The sequence below is a fragment of the Schistocerca nitens genome, chromosome 10 (genome assembly GCF_023898315.1).
Source record: "Schistocerca nitens isolate TAMUIC-IGC-003100 chromosome 10, iqSchNite1.1, whole genome shotgun sequence".
NCBI lineage: Eukaryota > Metazoa > Arthropoda > Insecta > Orthoptera > Acrididae > Schistocerca > Schistocerca nitens.
The window spans coordinates 182,902,670-182,920,219 of record NC_064623.1 but is presented as its reverse complement, the minus strand read 5'-3'; the positions used below and the strand labels follow the sequence as shown (position 1 = coordinate 182,920,219).

The 17,550-nt window shown below is 43.4% G+C and overlaps 1 protein-coding gene across 1 annotated transcript in view; it reads left to right on the top strand.

The window, feature by feature from the left end:
• Positions 1-17,550, top strand: part of LOC126209974 (potassium voltage-gated channel protein eag-like) — a 244,250-nt gene that overhangs the window by 212,017 nt on the left and 14,683 nt on the right. Inside the window, exon 12 of the mRNA XM_049939085.1 lies at positions 14,122-14,310. Coding sequence (XP_049795042.1) covers positions 14,122-14,310 — 189 coding nt within the window. The remainder of the gene's footprint in view (positions 1-14,121; positions 14,311-17,550) is intronic.

Here is a 17,550-nt window from a genome sequence, read left to right as displayed (position 1 = left end):
TCAAAATGACAAACGTGTTAGTTGTACTGTGCTATGGACCATCGTGAGGAAGTTTTTGAAATCTTTTCGATTTTCATAATTTGCGGAAAAGGGGTTCAGAGCGGTGGTCAGTCTTTTTTGTCTTTCTTTTTTTAAAATAATTTTTTAAAATGAATTCTAAAAGAACTGACATGATGGGTTTCGTTTATATTAGGTTTATACTGTCACCTTGTAACTGCAAGTTAATCATTAAATTTAGTAAACAGTTCTGTTAAGTAAGCAATTTCCGGTTTCCAGTTGATTAAATTTTCTTTTGAAATTCGATCTATAGCATCCATAAAATGTAAAACCGTCTCAAAAATGAGAAGAATGTTTCTAACGTAAGCCTTTTGACAGCCAACATACTTCTTTATGAAGGAGTGATCCGTCAATGTTTTTCTTCATTTTCTTCACTTACTGGCGCATGTAACCCATAAATCAACGCGTTGTTTCGAATTTTATCTGCCGTATCAACGACAAACTGAAACAATTTACCACTCAGATTTTTTGCAGCTACAATATTGCCGATGGGAGCCGCACGTTTTGTTTTAAACGCCTTATAAATTCACTTAAGCGCTCACAAGTGGTAGGTTTCCGCACTGTTGCAGTTGGTATTACATTTCATAATGGGATCACTTTTCCATGAAATAATTTTCAAAATTTTAAATACTGATTCGCCTTTCAGTCTCTCTTGTCACAATTCCCACGAACTGTGTTTCTTCGCGAAAGTATTCTTACATAAGAAAATTAATATATGCCAATAACAAAGCTTTATCATTAGGTAAAGCTGACTCGTCCAGTCCTATGGAGAAGCTGATTGTTTACAGATAATTACACAAGCTGCTTTCAGTATCAACACTTATTTCATCAGTTTTCCGCCTTCTGAGCTGGTTTGATGTGGCCCACAACAAATTCCTCTCCAGTGCGAATCTCTTCATCTCAGAGTAGCATTTGCAACTTAAGTCATTAATTACACTCCTGGAAATGGAAAAAAGAACACATTGACACCGGTGTGTCAGACCCACCATACTTGCTCCGGACACTGCGAGAGGGCTGTACAAGCAATGATCACACGCACGGCACAGCGGACACACCAGGAACCGCGGTGTTGGCCGTCGAATGGCGCTAGCTGCGCAGCATTTGTGCACCGCCGCCGTCAGTGTCAGCCAGTTTGCCGTGGCATACGGAGCTCCATCGCAGTCTTTAACACTGGTAGCATGCCGCGACAGCGTGGACGTGAACCGTATGTGCAGTTGACGGACTTTGAGCGAGGGCGTATAGTGGGCATGCGGGAGGCCGGGTGGACGTACCGCCGAATTGCTCAACACGTGGGGCGTGAGGTCTCCACAGTACATCGATGTTGTCGCCAGTGGTCGGCGGAAGGTGCACGTGCCCGTCGACCTGGGACCGGACCGCAGCGACGCACGGATGCACGCCAAGACCGTAGGATCCTACGCAGTGCCGTAGGGGACCGCACCGCCACTTCCCAGCAAATTAGGGACACTGTTGCTCCTGGGGTATCGGCGAGGACCATTCGCCACCGTCTCCATGAAGCTGGGCTACGGTCCCGCACACCGTTAGGCCGTCTTCCGCTCACGCCCCAACATCGTGCAGCCCGCCTCCAGTGGTGTCGCGACAGGCGTGAATGGAGGGACGAATGGAGACGTGTCGTCTTCAGCGATGAGAGTCGCTTCTGCCTTGGTGCCAATGATGGTCGTATGCGTGTTTGGCGCCGTGCAGGTGAGCGCCACAATCAGGACTGCATACGACCGAGGCACACAGGGCCAACACCCGGCATCATGGTGTGGGGAGCGATCTCCTACACTGGCCGTACACCACTGGTGATCGTCGAGGGGACACTGAATAGTGCACGGTACATCCAAACCGTCATCGAACCCATCGTTCTACCATTCCTAGACCGGCAAGGGAACTTTCTGTTCCAACAGGACAATGCACGTCCGCATGTATCCCGTGCCACCCAACGTGCTCTAGAAGGTGTAAGTCAACTACCATGGCCAGCAAGATCTCCGGATCTGTCCCCCATTGAGCATGTTTGGGACTGGATGAAGCGTCGTCTCACGCGGTCTGCACGTCCAGCACGAACGCTGGTCCAACTGAGGCGCCAGGTGGAAATGGCATGGCAAGCCGTTCCACAGGACTACATCCAGCATCTCTACGATCGTCTCCATGGGAGAATAGCAGCCTGCATTGCTGCGAAAGGTGGATGTACACTGTACTAGTGCCGACATTGTGCATGCTCTGTTGCCTGTGTCTATGTGCCTGTGGTTCTGTCAGTGTGATCATGTGATGTATCTGACCCCAGGAATGTGTCAATAAAGTTTCCCCTTCCCGGGACAATGAATTCACGGTGTTCTTATTTCAATTTCCAGGAGTGTATTTGCTGGATGTATCCCAGTCTCTGTCTTCATCTATAGATTGTACCCTCTGCAGCTCCCTCTAGCACCTTGGAAGTTATTCCGTGATGTATTGACAGCCGTCCTATCCTCCTGTACCTTCTCCTTGTCAGTGTTTTCTACTTATTCCATTCCTCGCCGAATCTTTATAGAACCTCCTCGTTCCTAATTTTATCACTCCACCGAATTTTCAACAGTCTTCTGTAGCACCACATCTGAAATGATTTGATTCTCTTATTTTCCAGTTTCCCTACAATCCATCTTTCACTAACATACAATGCCGGTCGGTGCGGCCGTGCGGTTCTAGGCGCTTCAGTCTGGAACCGCGTGACCGCTACGTCGCCGGTTCGAATCCTGCCTCGGGCATGGATGTGTGTGATGTCCTTAGGTTAGTTAGGTTTAAGTAGTTCTAAGTTCTAGGGGACTGATGACCACAGATGTTAAGTCCCATAGTCCTCAGAGCCATTTGAACTAACATACAATGCTTTGCTCCAAAGGTACATTCTCAGAAATTCCTTTCTCAAATTAAGATCTATGCTTGATACTAGCACGCTTCTCTTGGCTATAGACGCCCGTTTTACCAGTACTAGTCTGCTTTTTATGTGCATCTTGCTCCCTCCGACATGCGTTATTTTGCTACCTAGGTAGCAGAATTACTAAATTTCACCTACTTCGTGATCCCCAATTCTGATGTTGAGTTTCTCGCTGTTCTGCTACATCTCATTACTTTCGTCTTTCTTCGATTTACTCTCAATTCATATTCTATACTCATTAGACTGTTCATTCCATTCAATGGATCACGCAACTCTTTTTCACTTTCAGTGAGGCGAGCAATTTCATCAGCGAATCTTATCACTGATATCCTTTCCCCTTGAATTTTAATCCATGTCTTGAACTTTCCATTTATTTCCATCATTACTTCCTCGATGAACAGATTGAACAGTAGGGCGAAAGACTAAACCCCTGTCTTACATCCTTTTTAAACCATGTACTTCGTTCATGGCCTTCCACACTTATTGTTCCCTCTTAGCTTATACATTGTATATTACCTGTCTTTCCTATACCTTACCCATATTTTTCTTAGTATTTCAAACATCTTAGACAATTTTACGTCGTCGAACGCTTTTTGCAGGTCGTCAAATGGCATGAACGTTCTCGATTTTTCTGTAGTTTGCTTCCATTATCAACCGCAACATCAAAATGGTTCAAATGGCTCTGAGCACTATGGGACTTAACATCTACGGTCATCAGTCCCCTAGAACTTAGAACTACTTAAACCTAACTAACCTAAGGACAGCACACAACACCCAGCCATCACGAGGCAGAGAAAATCCCTGACCCCGCCGGGAATCGAACCCGGGAACCCGGGCGTGGGAAGCGAGAACGCTACCGCACGACCACGAGATGCGGGCCGCAACATCAGAACTGGCTCTCTTGTACCTTTACCCTTCCTAAAGCCAAACTTATATCATCAAACAGATACTCAACTGTCTTTTCCATTCTTCTTTTTATTACTTTTCTCAGCAAATTGGATGCATTAGGTGTTAAACTGAATCTGCGATATTTCTTGCATTTCTCGGCTTTTGAAGTCCTAGGAGTTGTGTGGATAATGTTTCTCCGAAAATCGAATGGTGTATCGCCATACATTCTGCACATTGCCAGTAGTCATTTGGTTGCCACTTCCCCCAGTTATTTTAGAAATTATGATGGAATATTATCTTTCCATTCCAACTTATTCCATTTTAAGTCTTCCAGAGCTCTTCTAAATTCTGATTCTGACACTGGATTCAGTATCTTATCCCTATCAACTTGCGTTTTTCTTCTATCGCGCGAATAGACGAATATTCCCCCAAACAGAGGCCTTCAATGTATTCTTTCGAACTATCCGCTCTCTCCTCTGCATTTAACAGTGGAATTTCCATGCACTCTTAATGTTACCGCCTGTACTGTTGTTACGACCGAAGGTTGTTTTCTCTTTTCTGTATGCTGAGTCAATCCTTTTGACAACCATTTATTTTTTGATTTTTTTTTTACTTTTTTCACGTACCTTGTTACCTCAGCTTCCCTGTACATCCTATTTATTTCATTCCTAAGTGGTTTGTATTTCCATATTCCTAAATACCACTGTACATTCTTGTACTTCCTTCTTTCGTCGGTCAACTGTGGTATTTGTTCTGTTATTAATGGTTTCTTCGCAGTTACCTTTCTTGTACCTACGTTTTTCTCGCCAACTTCCGTGACTTTCCTGTTTAGAGATGTCCATTCCTCTTCAACCAAACTGCCTAAGGAGCTATTCAATACCAGAGTACCTATAGCCTCAGAGTACTTCAAGCGCATCTCTTTATTCGTTAGTAATTCCGTATACCCCCTCTTTGCGCATTAATTCTTCCTGACTACTCTCTTGAACTTCAGCCTAATGTTCATCATTACTAAATTGTATCTGTCTATATGTGCACCTGGGCACGCATTACAATCCATTGACTGACTTCGGAATCTGCCTGGTCGTGATATAATCTAACTCAAATCTTCCTGTATCTACCGGCCTCTTACAAGTACAGGTCCTCCTCGTGTTATTCTTGTACGGAATATTCATTGTTACCATCTGAAATTTACTGTAGAACTCAATTAGTATTTCTTCTCTCTCATTTGTATTTCACCAATACGTCATTGAATTGTGCTGTTACTCAAAGAGTTTATTCTGAGTATTTAATAAGCAACTTTGTGTAGAACAGTTTTTGAAATCTCTTCAGTAACCGGCAAAATGAACTGTTCCCCGAGAGCATACCGTTCTCCGATGTTACTATAACCATCACCACCACTCAATGGGGTCGAAACGACAATACTGTCTACCATGGGTCTCTTTAGAAGTTTTTCCTGAACTACACTCCTGGAAATTGAAATAAGAACACCGTGAATTCATTGTCCCGGGAAGGGGAAACTTTATTGACACATTCCTGGGGTCAGATACATCACATGATCACACTGACAGAACCACAGGCACATAGACACAGGCAACAGAGCATGCACGATGTCGGCACTAGTACAGTGTATATCCACCTTTCGCAGCAATGCAGGCTGCTATTCTCCCATGGAGACGATCGTAGAGATGCTGGATGTAGTCCTGTGGAACGGCTTGCCATGCCATTTCCACCTGGCGCCTCAGTTGGACCAGCGTTCGTGCCGGACGTGCAGACCGCGTGAGACGACGCTTCATCCAGTCCCAAACATGCTCAATGGGGGACAGATCCGGAGATCTTGCTGGCCAGGGTAGTTGACTTACACCTTCTAGAGCACGTTGGGTGGCACGGGATACATGCGGACGTGCATTGTCCTGTTGGAACAGCAAGTTCCCTTGCTGGTCTAGGAATGGTAGAACGATGGGTTCGATGACGGTTTGGATGTACCGTGCACTATTCAGTGTCCCCTCGACGATCACCAGTGGTGTACGGCCAGTGTAGGAGATCGCTCCCCACACCATGATGCCGGGTGTTGGCCCTGTGTGCCTCGGTCGTATGCAGTCCTGATTGTGGCGCTCACCTGCACGGCGCCAAACACGCATACGACCATCATTGGCACCAAGGCAGAAGCGACTCTCATCGCTGAAGACGACACGTCTCCATTCGTCCCTCCATTCACGCCTGTCGCGACACCACTGGAGGCGGGCTGCACGATGTTGGGGCGTGAGCGGAAGACGGCCTAACGGTGTGCGGGACCGTAGCCCAGCTTCATGGAGACGGTTGCGAATGGTCCTCGCCGATACCCCAGGAGCAACAGTGTCCCTAATTTGCTGGGAAGTGGCGGTGCGGTCCCCTACGGCACTGCGTAGGATCCTACGGTCTTGGCGTGCATCCGTGCGTCGCTGCGGTCCGGTCCCAGGTCGACGGGCACGTGCACCTTCCGCCGACCACTGGCGACAACATCGATGTACTGTGGAGACATCACGCCCCACGTGTTGAGCAATTCGGCGGTACGTCCACCCGGCCTCCCGCATGCCCACTATACGCCCTCGCTCAAAGTCCGTCAATTGCACATACGGTTCACGTCCACGCTGTCGCGGCATGCTACCAGTGTTAAAGACTGCGATGGAGCTCCGTATGCCACGGCAAACTGGCTGACACTGACGGCGGCGGTGCACAAATGCTGCGCAGCTAGCGCCATTCGACGGCCAACACCGCGGTTCCTGGTGTGTCCGCTGTGCCGTGCGTGTGATCATTGCTTGTACAGCCCTCTCGCAGTGTCCGGAGCAAGTATGGTGGGTCTGACACACCGGTGTCAATGTGTTCTTTTTTCCATTTCCAGGAGTGTATTTGAAAGTATTTCAAATCTTTCACCTGTTTTATGAGAGTGATGCATTTTCAGATGATACTTTAGTTAGAATGCTTTGATAGCGTCATTATTTAACACTTTGTTCTATAAACGGTGCATAGATAATATTTTCTTTGGCAATGATGGAATGAAGGCCAAATTTATATAATCAGTGCTTTACTGTGAGCCATTTTTATGCATCACTTCACTATGATTAAAAAATAATGTATTTAAGTAAGTGTGATAAGACATAGCACTCAAAATTAACCCTCTGATCCCCAAGTATTGATCAGCTTGCGCTACGCAACCGAAGTAACTATGAGAGCGTGCTGAAAAGTACTGCCTCCTAATATTTTATGTGAAAACTCTTAAAGCTTTTTAAATAAAACAAACGTTACTAACATTCTACATATATATTCTTCATGTTAACATATTTGCAGCCCTTTGTCGCTACAGGGCTCCAAATAGTAACATGTAACATACCAATGTGTGACGTAACTGTCGGAGATTTTAATTTGCCGGATAGAGACTGGGAGACTCAAACGTTCATAACGGGTGGCAGGGACAAAGAATCCAGTGAAATTTTTTAAAGTGCTTTATCTGAAAACTACCTTGAGCAGTTAAACAGAGAACCGACTCGTGGCGGTAACATATTAGACCTTCTGGTGACAAACAAACCCGAACTATTTGAAACAGTTAACGCAGAACAGGGAATCGGCGATCATAAAGCAGTTACTGCATCGATGATTTCAGCCGTAAATAGAAATATTAAAAAAGGTAGGAAGATTTTTCTGTTTAGCAAAAGTGACAAAAAACAGATTTCAGAGTACCTGACGGCTCAACACAAAAGTTTTGTCTCAAGTACAGATAGTGTTGAGGATCAGTGGACAAAGTTCAAAACCATCGTACAATATGCGTTAGATGAGTATGTGCCAAGAAAGATCGTAAGAGATAGAAAAGAGCCAGCGTGGTACAACAACCGAGTTAGAAAACTGCTGCCGAAACAAAGGGAACTTCACAGAAAACATAAACATAGCCAAAGCCTTGCAGACAAACAAAAATTACGCGAACCCAAATGTAGTGTGAGGAGGGCTATGCGAGAGGCGTTCAATGAATTCGAAAGTAAAGTTCTATATACTGACTTGGCAGAAAATCCTAAGAAATTTTGGTCTTATGTCAAAACGGTAGGTGGATCAAAACAAAATGTCCAGACATTCTGTGACCAAAATGGTACTGAAACAGAGGATGACAGACTAAAGGCCGAAATACTAAATGTTTTTTTCCAAAGCTGTTTCACAGAGGAAGACTGCACTGTAGTTCCTTCTCTAGATTGTCACACGGATGACAAAATGGTAGATATTGAAATAGAAGACAGAGGGATAGAGAAGCAATTAAAATCGCTCAAAAGAGGAAAGGCCGCTGGACCTGATGGGATACCAGTTCGATTTTACACAGAGTACGCGAAGGAACTTGCCCCCCTTCTTGCAGCGGTGTACCGTAGGTCTCTCTCTAGAAGAGCGTAGCGTTTCAAAGGATGGGAAAAGGGCACACGTCATCCCCGTTTTCAAGAAGGGATGTCGAACAGATGTGCAGAACTATAGACCTATATCTCTAACGTCGATCAGTTGTAGAATTTTGGAACACGTATTATGTTAGAGTATCATGACATTTCTGGAGACTAGAAATCTACTCTGTAGAAATCAGCATGGGTTTCGAAAAAGACGATCGTGTGAAACCCAGCTCGCGCTATTCGTCCACGAGACTCAGAGGGCCATAGACACGGGTTCCCAGGTAGATGACGTGTTTCTTGACTTCCACAAGGCGTTCGATACAGTTCCCCACAGTCGTTTAATGAACAAAGTAAGATCATATGGACTATCAGACCAATTGTGTGATTGGATTGAGGAGTTCCTAGATTAACAGAACGCAGCATGTCATTCTCAATGGAGAAAAGTCTTCCGAAGTAAGTGTGATTTCAGGTGTGCCGCAGGGGAGTGTCGTAGGACTGTTGCTATTCACAATATACATAAATGACCTTGTGGATGACATCGGAAGTTCACTGAGGCTTTCTGCGGATGATGCTGTGCTGCGAATACATAGAAAGAAAGTTCCCTTAACATTTAGCTACAATATAGCAGGTCAGCAACTGGAAGCAGTTAATACCATAAATTATCTGGGATTACGCATTACGAGTGATTTAAAATGGAAAAGTTGATCGTCGGTAAAGCAGATGCCAGACTGAGATTCATTGGAAGAATCCTAAGGAAATGCAATCCGAAAACAAAGGAAGTAGGTTACAGTACGCTTGTTCGCCCACTGCTTGAATACTGCTCAGCAGTGTGGGATCCGTACCAGATAGGGTTGATAGAAGAGACAGAGAAGATCCAACGGAGAGCAGCGCGCTTCGTTACAGGATCATTTACTAATCGCGAAAGCGTTACGGAGATGATAGATAAACTCCATTGGAAGACTCTGCAGGAGAGACGCTCAGTACCTCGGTACGGGCTTTTGCTGAAGTTTCGAGAACATACGTTCACCGAGGAGTCAAGCAGAATATTGCTCCCTCCTACGTATATCTCGTGAAGAGACCATGAGGATAAAATCAGAGAGATTAGAGCCCACACAGAGGCATACCGAGAATCCTTCTTTCCACGAACAATACGAGACTGGAATAGAAGGGAAAACCGATAGAGGTACTCAAGGTACCCTCCACCACACACCGTCAGGTTGCTTGCGGGATATGGATGTGGATGTAGATGTAGATGTAGATGCATTACAAATAGCATGTTATGATGGAATTTCGAATTCGAAAAGTTTGCCCACACATGTGGACATCTGCAGCAATCCGACGCCTTGTTGGGAGGACGGCAGTTCAATCCCGCGTCCGGCCATCCTGATTTAGGTTTCCCGTGATTTCCCTAAATCGCTGCAGGCAGATGCCGGGATGTTTCCTTTGAAAGGACCTCGCTGTCTGGTCTCCTCCCCCAAACAACCCAACCCCGACGCCTTGGGTTTACTTTCATCGATCATCTTCCATACCGTCCCGACTTGTCCCCATCCGATTTCCTTCTGTTTATAAAACTTTAAGGACACTTTCGACGACTTCACTTTGATAGTGGTGAAGCGCTGCAAGCAGAGGTGGGATTGTGGCTCTGTGAACCTCAGAGTCAAACTGTCTACAGTGATTGTATCAATAAACCGCTCCCTCGTTGGGCCAAACATGTTTAACGTCAGGGTGACCAAGTTGAGAAATAAATATGTGGATATGAAGAATAAAGATGTAAAATGTTTATTTAAATAGCTTTAAGAGTTTTCACATAAAAATTTGGAGGTATTACTTGTCAGCACACCCTCATAAGAACGTAAAATCTGGCACTGACAAACAATATGACGCAGATTTTTTTTTTTTTAGTCGTCAGTCTTCTGACTGGTTTTTTCGACATATTCCTTTCCTCTCCCATTCTGCGCAGAACCTCCTGATTCCATACGTTATCGTGCCACCTAATTTTCAACATTCGTCTGCAGCACTACATCTCATATGCTTCGATTATCTTCTGTTCCGGTTTTCCCACAGTCCATGTTTCAGTAACATACAATGCTGTGCTCCAAACGTATATTCTCAGGAATTTGTTCCTAAAATTAAGACCTACATTTGATACTAGTAGACTTCTCGTGGCCAGGAATGCCCTTTTTTCGAGTGCTAGTCTACTTTTGATGTCGTCCTTGCTCCGTCCATCATTGGTTATTTTGCTGCCTAGATAGCAGAATTCCTTAAATTCATCTACTTCGTGACCATCAATCCTGATTTTAAGTTTCTCGCTGTTCTCATTTCAGCTACTTCTCATTACTTTAATTTTCCGTCGATTTACTCTCAGTCCATATTCTGTACTCATTAGACTGTTCATTCCATTCAGCAGATCTTGTAATTCTTCTCCACTTTCACTCAGAATAGCAATGTCATCAGCGAATTGTATCATTGATACCCTTGCACTTCGAATTTTAATTCCACTTCTGATCCTTTCTTTTATTTCCATCATTCCTTTTTCGAAGTACATATTGAATAGTACATCCCTGTCTTATACCCTTTTTTAATCCGATGACTTCATTCTTGGTCTTCCATTCTTATTTTTCCTTTTCGGCACCTGTGCATATTGTGTATTACCCGCCTCTCCCTACAGGTTACCCATATTTTTCTCACAATTTCGAACATCTTGCACCCTTTCACATTGTTGAACGCTTTTACTAGGTCGACAAATCCTATGAACGATTCTTGATTTTTCTTTAGTCTTGCTTCTATTATCAACGGAAAGGTCAGAATTGCCTTTCTCGTGCCTTTACCTTTCTTAAAGCCAAACTGATCGTCATTTAACACATCCTCAGTTTCCTCTTCCAGTGTTGTGTATATTATTCGTGTCAGCAACTTGGATGCATGAGCTGTTAAGCTGATTGTTGGATAATTCTCGCAATTGTGAGCTCTTGCAGCCTTCGGGATTGTGTGGGCGATATTTTTCCAAAAGTCAGACGGTATATTGCCAGACTCATACATTCTACACATCAACGTAGATAGTCATTTTGTTGCTATTTCCCTTAACGATTTTAGAAATTCTGAAGGAATGTTATCGATCAATCCCTTCTTCCTTACTTGATCTTAAGTCCTTTAAAGTTATCTTACATTCTGATTCTAGTACTGGATCCCCTATCTCTTCTAAATCGATTCATGTTCCTTCTTCAATCACATCAGACAAACCTTTCCCCTACATTCATTTTAGGTAACTATAGTCTGTTGACAAAGGGATGAACGAGGGTTCCCTGGTTCTGGATCGATAGACGTCAACAGAAGTCTGCAGACTTCGGCCCACTCAGCGAAGTAACACAGAAACTTGTGTGTGTAGCCACTGCGAAGTGACGTTACAAATTAATAAATCTCTACTTCAGAGAGGAAGCTGTTCCTGACTGATCACTTGCAGCGCCAGGATATCGTGCGCATCTTCAGAGAAAGGTCGATGAATGTTGCGGGCAGAAAATCTAAAATATAGAGTTGTTCCACCCTCCCTCTTAGTCAGTGATATGTGCAATGACGTGCACGTGAGCAAGTATCATCTCTGTGAGAATTCAGAATTTTGGTAGCGACTTGCCCAAATGAGATCCACTCTCGTGGACCCCCATTTACACCCAATGCACCTCCCTTCTTTTTTTTCGTCTATATTGGTCATGTTCAGGTTGCAGTCGACCGCTGAAGGTGGATATAGACCACTGTGGGAATCATTTATCTAAACTGAAGCCGTGCGAGGTAGGTTCGAGTCCTCCCTCGGGCATGGGTGTGTGTGTTGCCCTTATCGTAAGTTATTTTAAGTTAGATTAAGTAGTGCGTAAGCCTATGGGTCGATGGCCTCAGCAGTTTGGTCCCATAGGAACTCACTACAAATTTCCAATTTTCTAAAGTGAAACATCGTAAACAGGCAAGTCATCTGTATCGTTGAAGTATCTTATGTCATAAGGCCACTGGAAGTAGCCTTACGTATTTTCTATTATTGTACCATAAAAGGAACTCTGAAACTTGCTACATCGTAGAATGTCTTAAGTTTCGTTCTTCATCACTGCACTAAATCTTTAACCCATGTTGTTCTGGTATCAAATCTAACTAGACAATACAGGGTGATTCAAAAAGAATACCACAACTTTAAAAATGTGTATTTAATGAAAGAAACATAATATAACCTTCTGTTATAAATCATTACAAAGAGTATTTAAAAAGGTTTTTTTCACTCAAAAACAAGTTCAGAGATGTTCAATATGGCCCCCTCCAGACACACGAGCAATATCAACCCGATACTCCAACTCGTTCCACACTCTCTGTAGCATATCAGGCGTAACAGTTTGGATAGCTGCTGTTATTTCTCGTTTCAAATCATCAATGGTGGCTGGGAGAGGTGGCCGAAACACCATATCCTTAACATACCCCCATAAGAAAAAATCGCAGGGGTAAGATCAGGACTTCTTGGAGGCCAGTGATGAAGTGCTCTGTCACGGGCTGCCTGGCGGCCGATCCATCGCCTCGGGTAGTTGACGTTCAGGTTTCATAACTAACCTTTTTCGTAGGACTCTCCATACAGTTGATTGTGGAATTTGCAGCTCTCTGCTAGCTCTGCGAGTCGATTTTCCTGGGCTGCGAACAAATGCTTGCTGGATGCGTGCTACATTTTCATCACTCGTTCTCGGCCGTCCAGAACTTTTCCCTTTGCACAAACACCCATTCTCTGTAAACTGTTTATACCAACGTTTAATACACCACCTATCAGGAGGTTTAACACCATACTTCGTTCGAAATGCACGCTGAACAACTGTCGTCGATTCACTTCTGCCGTACTCAATAACACAAAAAACTTTCTGTTGAGCGGTCGCCATCTTAGCATCAACTGACGCTGACGCATAGTCAACAGCGCCTCAAGCGAACAAATGTACAACTAAATGAAACTTTATAGCTCCCTTAATTCGCCGACAGATAGTGCTTAGCTCTGCCTTTTGTCGTTGCAGAGTTTTAAATTCCTAAAGTTGTGGTATTCTTTTTGAATCACCCTGTACGTTCCTATGTTTTTCATTATTATTAAACCTACTTACATAATTATTGCTAAATCTGTGTCTAAAAGTCATAAAGGTATAGTTGTGTGGGTGTTCGGGTGCAGATTTGGCCGTTTTGCCAGGGATGCATGGGGGCTTTGCTAATGTCATGTGACAGCGGCACATTTAGCACTAAATGTGAGATGGAGATTGCAGCGCTTTGCAGGCCGTATCTTTTGTCATGTGAAAGCAATATCTTTAGTGAGAACCGTGAGCTGGTGATGTTGCTGCTTTACAGGTGATGTCGTTTGACAGCCATATCTTTTGTCATATGACAGCGGTATCATTAGTGAGAACTGTGAGTTGGTGATGTTGCTGCTGTACAAGTGGTATCATGTGACAGCCATATCTTTTGTCATGTGACGGCAGTATCTTTAGTGAGAACCGTGAGCTGGTGATGTTGCTGCTTTACAGGTGATGTCGTTTGACAGCCATATCTTTTGTCATATGACTGCGGTATCATTAGTGACAACTGTGAGTTGGTGATGTTGCTGCTGTACAAGTGGTATCACATGACAGCCATATCTTTTGTCATGTGACAGCAGTATCTTTAGTGAGAACCGTGAGCTGGTGATGTTGCTGCTTTACAGGTGATGTCGTTTGACAGCCATATCTTTTGTCATATGACAGCGGTATCATTAGTGACAACTGTGAGTTGGTGATGTTGCTGCTGTACAAGTGGTATCATGTGACAGCCATATCTTTTGTCATGTGACAGCAGTATCTTTAGTGAGAACCGTGAGCTGGTGATGTCGGCACTTTGCAGGTGGAGTCGTGCGACAGCGGCATGGTCCGCAGTGTGGAGCAGAGGCTGAACGACCCCCCACCCACGCCTCACCCCGTCGTCTCAGGGGTGGCCTCCATGCTGCCTCCGGCAGAGTACAAGGACCTCGTGGCCAACATCATGGACTTCAAGGTCGACGTCAAACTCGAGGTCCAGCGGTTACACCAGAAGGTAAGCACTGCATCAGATAGCCATCAGGGTAGGCAATGGAAGCTAGTACTGCACACAAAAACATTACTCAATTGAACTGGGAAAGATGTGATATACATGGTCACTTACATAGTTGCAGCCACTTTCTCTCATTTCTTACTTAGCTAATGTACAACTTATTTATTCTCATTTGCTGTACATACTATGCAACCAGCACCGTACTGCATAAATAGCGCATAATTTTGCTTGCCTACATAATAGTCATAACAGATCCCAACAACACATCACGGTAAACAGGCTATACATGTAATTACTCGTATTTCATATTACTGAGAGTAAATTGTTCACAATAGTATGAACACAATAATTTTTTCTAAATGGATGTTGCAATGTAATCTTCTGGATGTGCCTAGACTTCCATAACATATATATGAAGCTAGATGCGGTACGTAACAGGGATAAGTGCAGATAGTTTTGTATTTGATGTGTTAATATCTATACAGATTGGTGTGTTGGTTGTTTTTTATATGTGTTCAGCAGTCTTCCCATAAACAAGCTACAAACTTTATGATCTGATTTTTTTTCTGCGCCACTAAGTGGACTACACCTGTTAGTATGGACTGCCCTTTATGCGAGCATGTATGCACACTTCAACATCTGACCTTCTTCTCAGGGGATAATAAGCATGAATTGCTTGTTCTTGCTACACGTAGTGCAAGGTATTAACCAACTTGAAAACATATCACTTGTAACAGCTGCAGCCTGTTAGTATAGATTGACCGTTTTGAGACCATACATCCACACTTCAATAACTGACCTGCTTCCCAGGGTACAATAAACATTAATGGCTTGCTCATGCGACACATAGTGGGAAGTATTAATCAACTTGAAAACGTATGACTTGTAATAGCTATAATTATTAGTCTGAAAATGATGTAAATACTTATGTAATTCCACTTCTGAACCTTTCTTTTATTTCCATCATTTCTTTTTCGAAGTACATATTGAATAGTACATCCCTGTCTTATACCCTTTTTTAATCCGATGACTTATGTAATGTTGTTTATTATACTGTCCTCGGTCACCAACAGAAATATCTGCACTTATGCACATTACACACAGTATATAGTGATGAACACGAAAGTAGATATACCATGAAACACCAGTCCAATATTTATTAGTATTTATTAAACATTGTGGAGGTGTTTGTCACATAGCTGGTATTAAATTATTCAGAACTGACGTCCTTCTTCAACGTTGAGTATGACTTGTATTCATGAAGAACTAAGGTTTTCCTTCAACGTCCTGTATGAGTTGTATTAATGCTGGCTGCTGACTGGATGTTAGCATGAGTGGGTGCTACCACTGCATTCCAGACATGCTTTATGGACAACGCAAGGGACCAGATGAGCATATTTCGGGGTTTTGCATTTTCCTGCGGAATATGCCATTATATGCCCTCCTCATGGACGTTATGACAACAGGATTCACCATTCTTGACACACTGGCGAGAATTATGCTTCTGTTCAACAACTACCATGTCAGTCCTCTTGTTGTATCCCATATTTCCCACCCAAGAACTCTGGGAACAATGGAGGTATGGGTCTCGAGAATCGTTGCTTCCTGTGGCCTTTTGTTAGTCGTCTACAGACATGTTGCCATCAGTCTGACCACCGCAAATGGAAGCGAGGCTCATCACTGAACACCACAAACTGCCACTCAGTGCCATAGTTGAACCTGACCTTACGCTATGCCTGTGTCTGTCGTCTGTAGAATGGTGTCAGCAGTGAACGACACATAGCAAATCGATATGTTGACCCAGTTTCCAGGAGTCTGTTCCCAACTGTTAGTGCTGACACTCTGCCTGTAACATTTGCCCAAATCTCAGTTGTTGTTGTCTGTACATTTGTCAGTCAGTCTAACAATACTACAATTTCTACAGGGTGTAATTCTTCTTTGTGGACACATACGAGATCTTGCCATGCTGTCGTCCTTGCTTCACCTTGCCCCCAATCGATCTGCAGTCTTTGCACGACGGTCGACTGTTCGTGTGATGTGTCAGCACAATTATCCCAGGTCCCTCATGCCAATCATTACACATTTCTCAAGAACTGAAAGATGGCGATATGCTGCATGTGTATGTTTTCTAAGCATGTTGTGCTACAATTGCCTAGTGAATATTTCCAGTACCGTTAGACTAGCACACCATTCTTCATTTGTAGGAATGGGTTCTCTCTGTACTGCAAAAAAAAACTTGAGTATGTGTGAAACATGAATAACATATCCGACTTGCATGGAAAATATGGGGTATTTGTTTGGTGGCGTTTGGTGAAAGTCCTGATGGTGTAACACTTTCCATTTGAGTCAGTGTAAGTTTGAAACAATCTTCATAAAAGATTCAATACTAGCACCCCACCCATCCCAGAAGTAAAAATATACCACTGCATAGAAATGACATTACCAAACCCATGTACTTAATTCCCATGAGCTATTCAACACCAATCCTTTATCCTAATGTCACTGACTCGAAATTCCTTTGTCTGGAAACCTTATTCTTCAATTGAAAAATTACCTTCCTAGCCTAAGCATATATAAAAAAGTATTTGCTCTTGAGCTTCAAGAGAAACTTCCAGAGTCATTAATACTCTCCATCCATGATTAACTTCACGTGGGTTTCCATGAACTTTCATATTAGAACTCATGTCAGCACGAACTGGCGAAGAATGCTTGAATGCAAAACATATGTATGATGTACATGATTTCGACCATACCACTCCTGTCTATGATGAACTATCATGGCTACAGGCTGATAAGTGTAGAGATTATCATATCCTGTGTCTGCTGTATCGTCTTCTCAATCATTGCACTGCTTCCTACTTATCTGCAACCCTTACACTACTGTCTGAAAAATACAGCAAAAAATACTCTTTCCCAACAAAGTAAAATACTCTGTTCCACTACACAAGACTATCATGTTATCTAAATCATTTTCTGTATAAGGAATAAAAATTAAAATCCTTTCAAACTTCAAAAAATACCTAATGGCCCACTTTCATCACAATAGCTCTCTCTTGCTGCAGCTGACTAGCCAACCCTCACACCCACACCAATTTTTTATTTATTTATTTACGCGTCAAGTTCCGTAGGACCAAATTGAGTAGCGAATCTCCAAGGTCATGGAACGTGTCAGTACATGAAATTACAACAAAAAAATAATAAAAGATAAAAATAAATCTTTATGAACCCGAAAAAGTCAGTCCA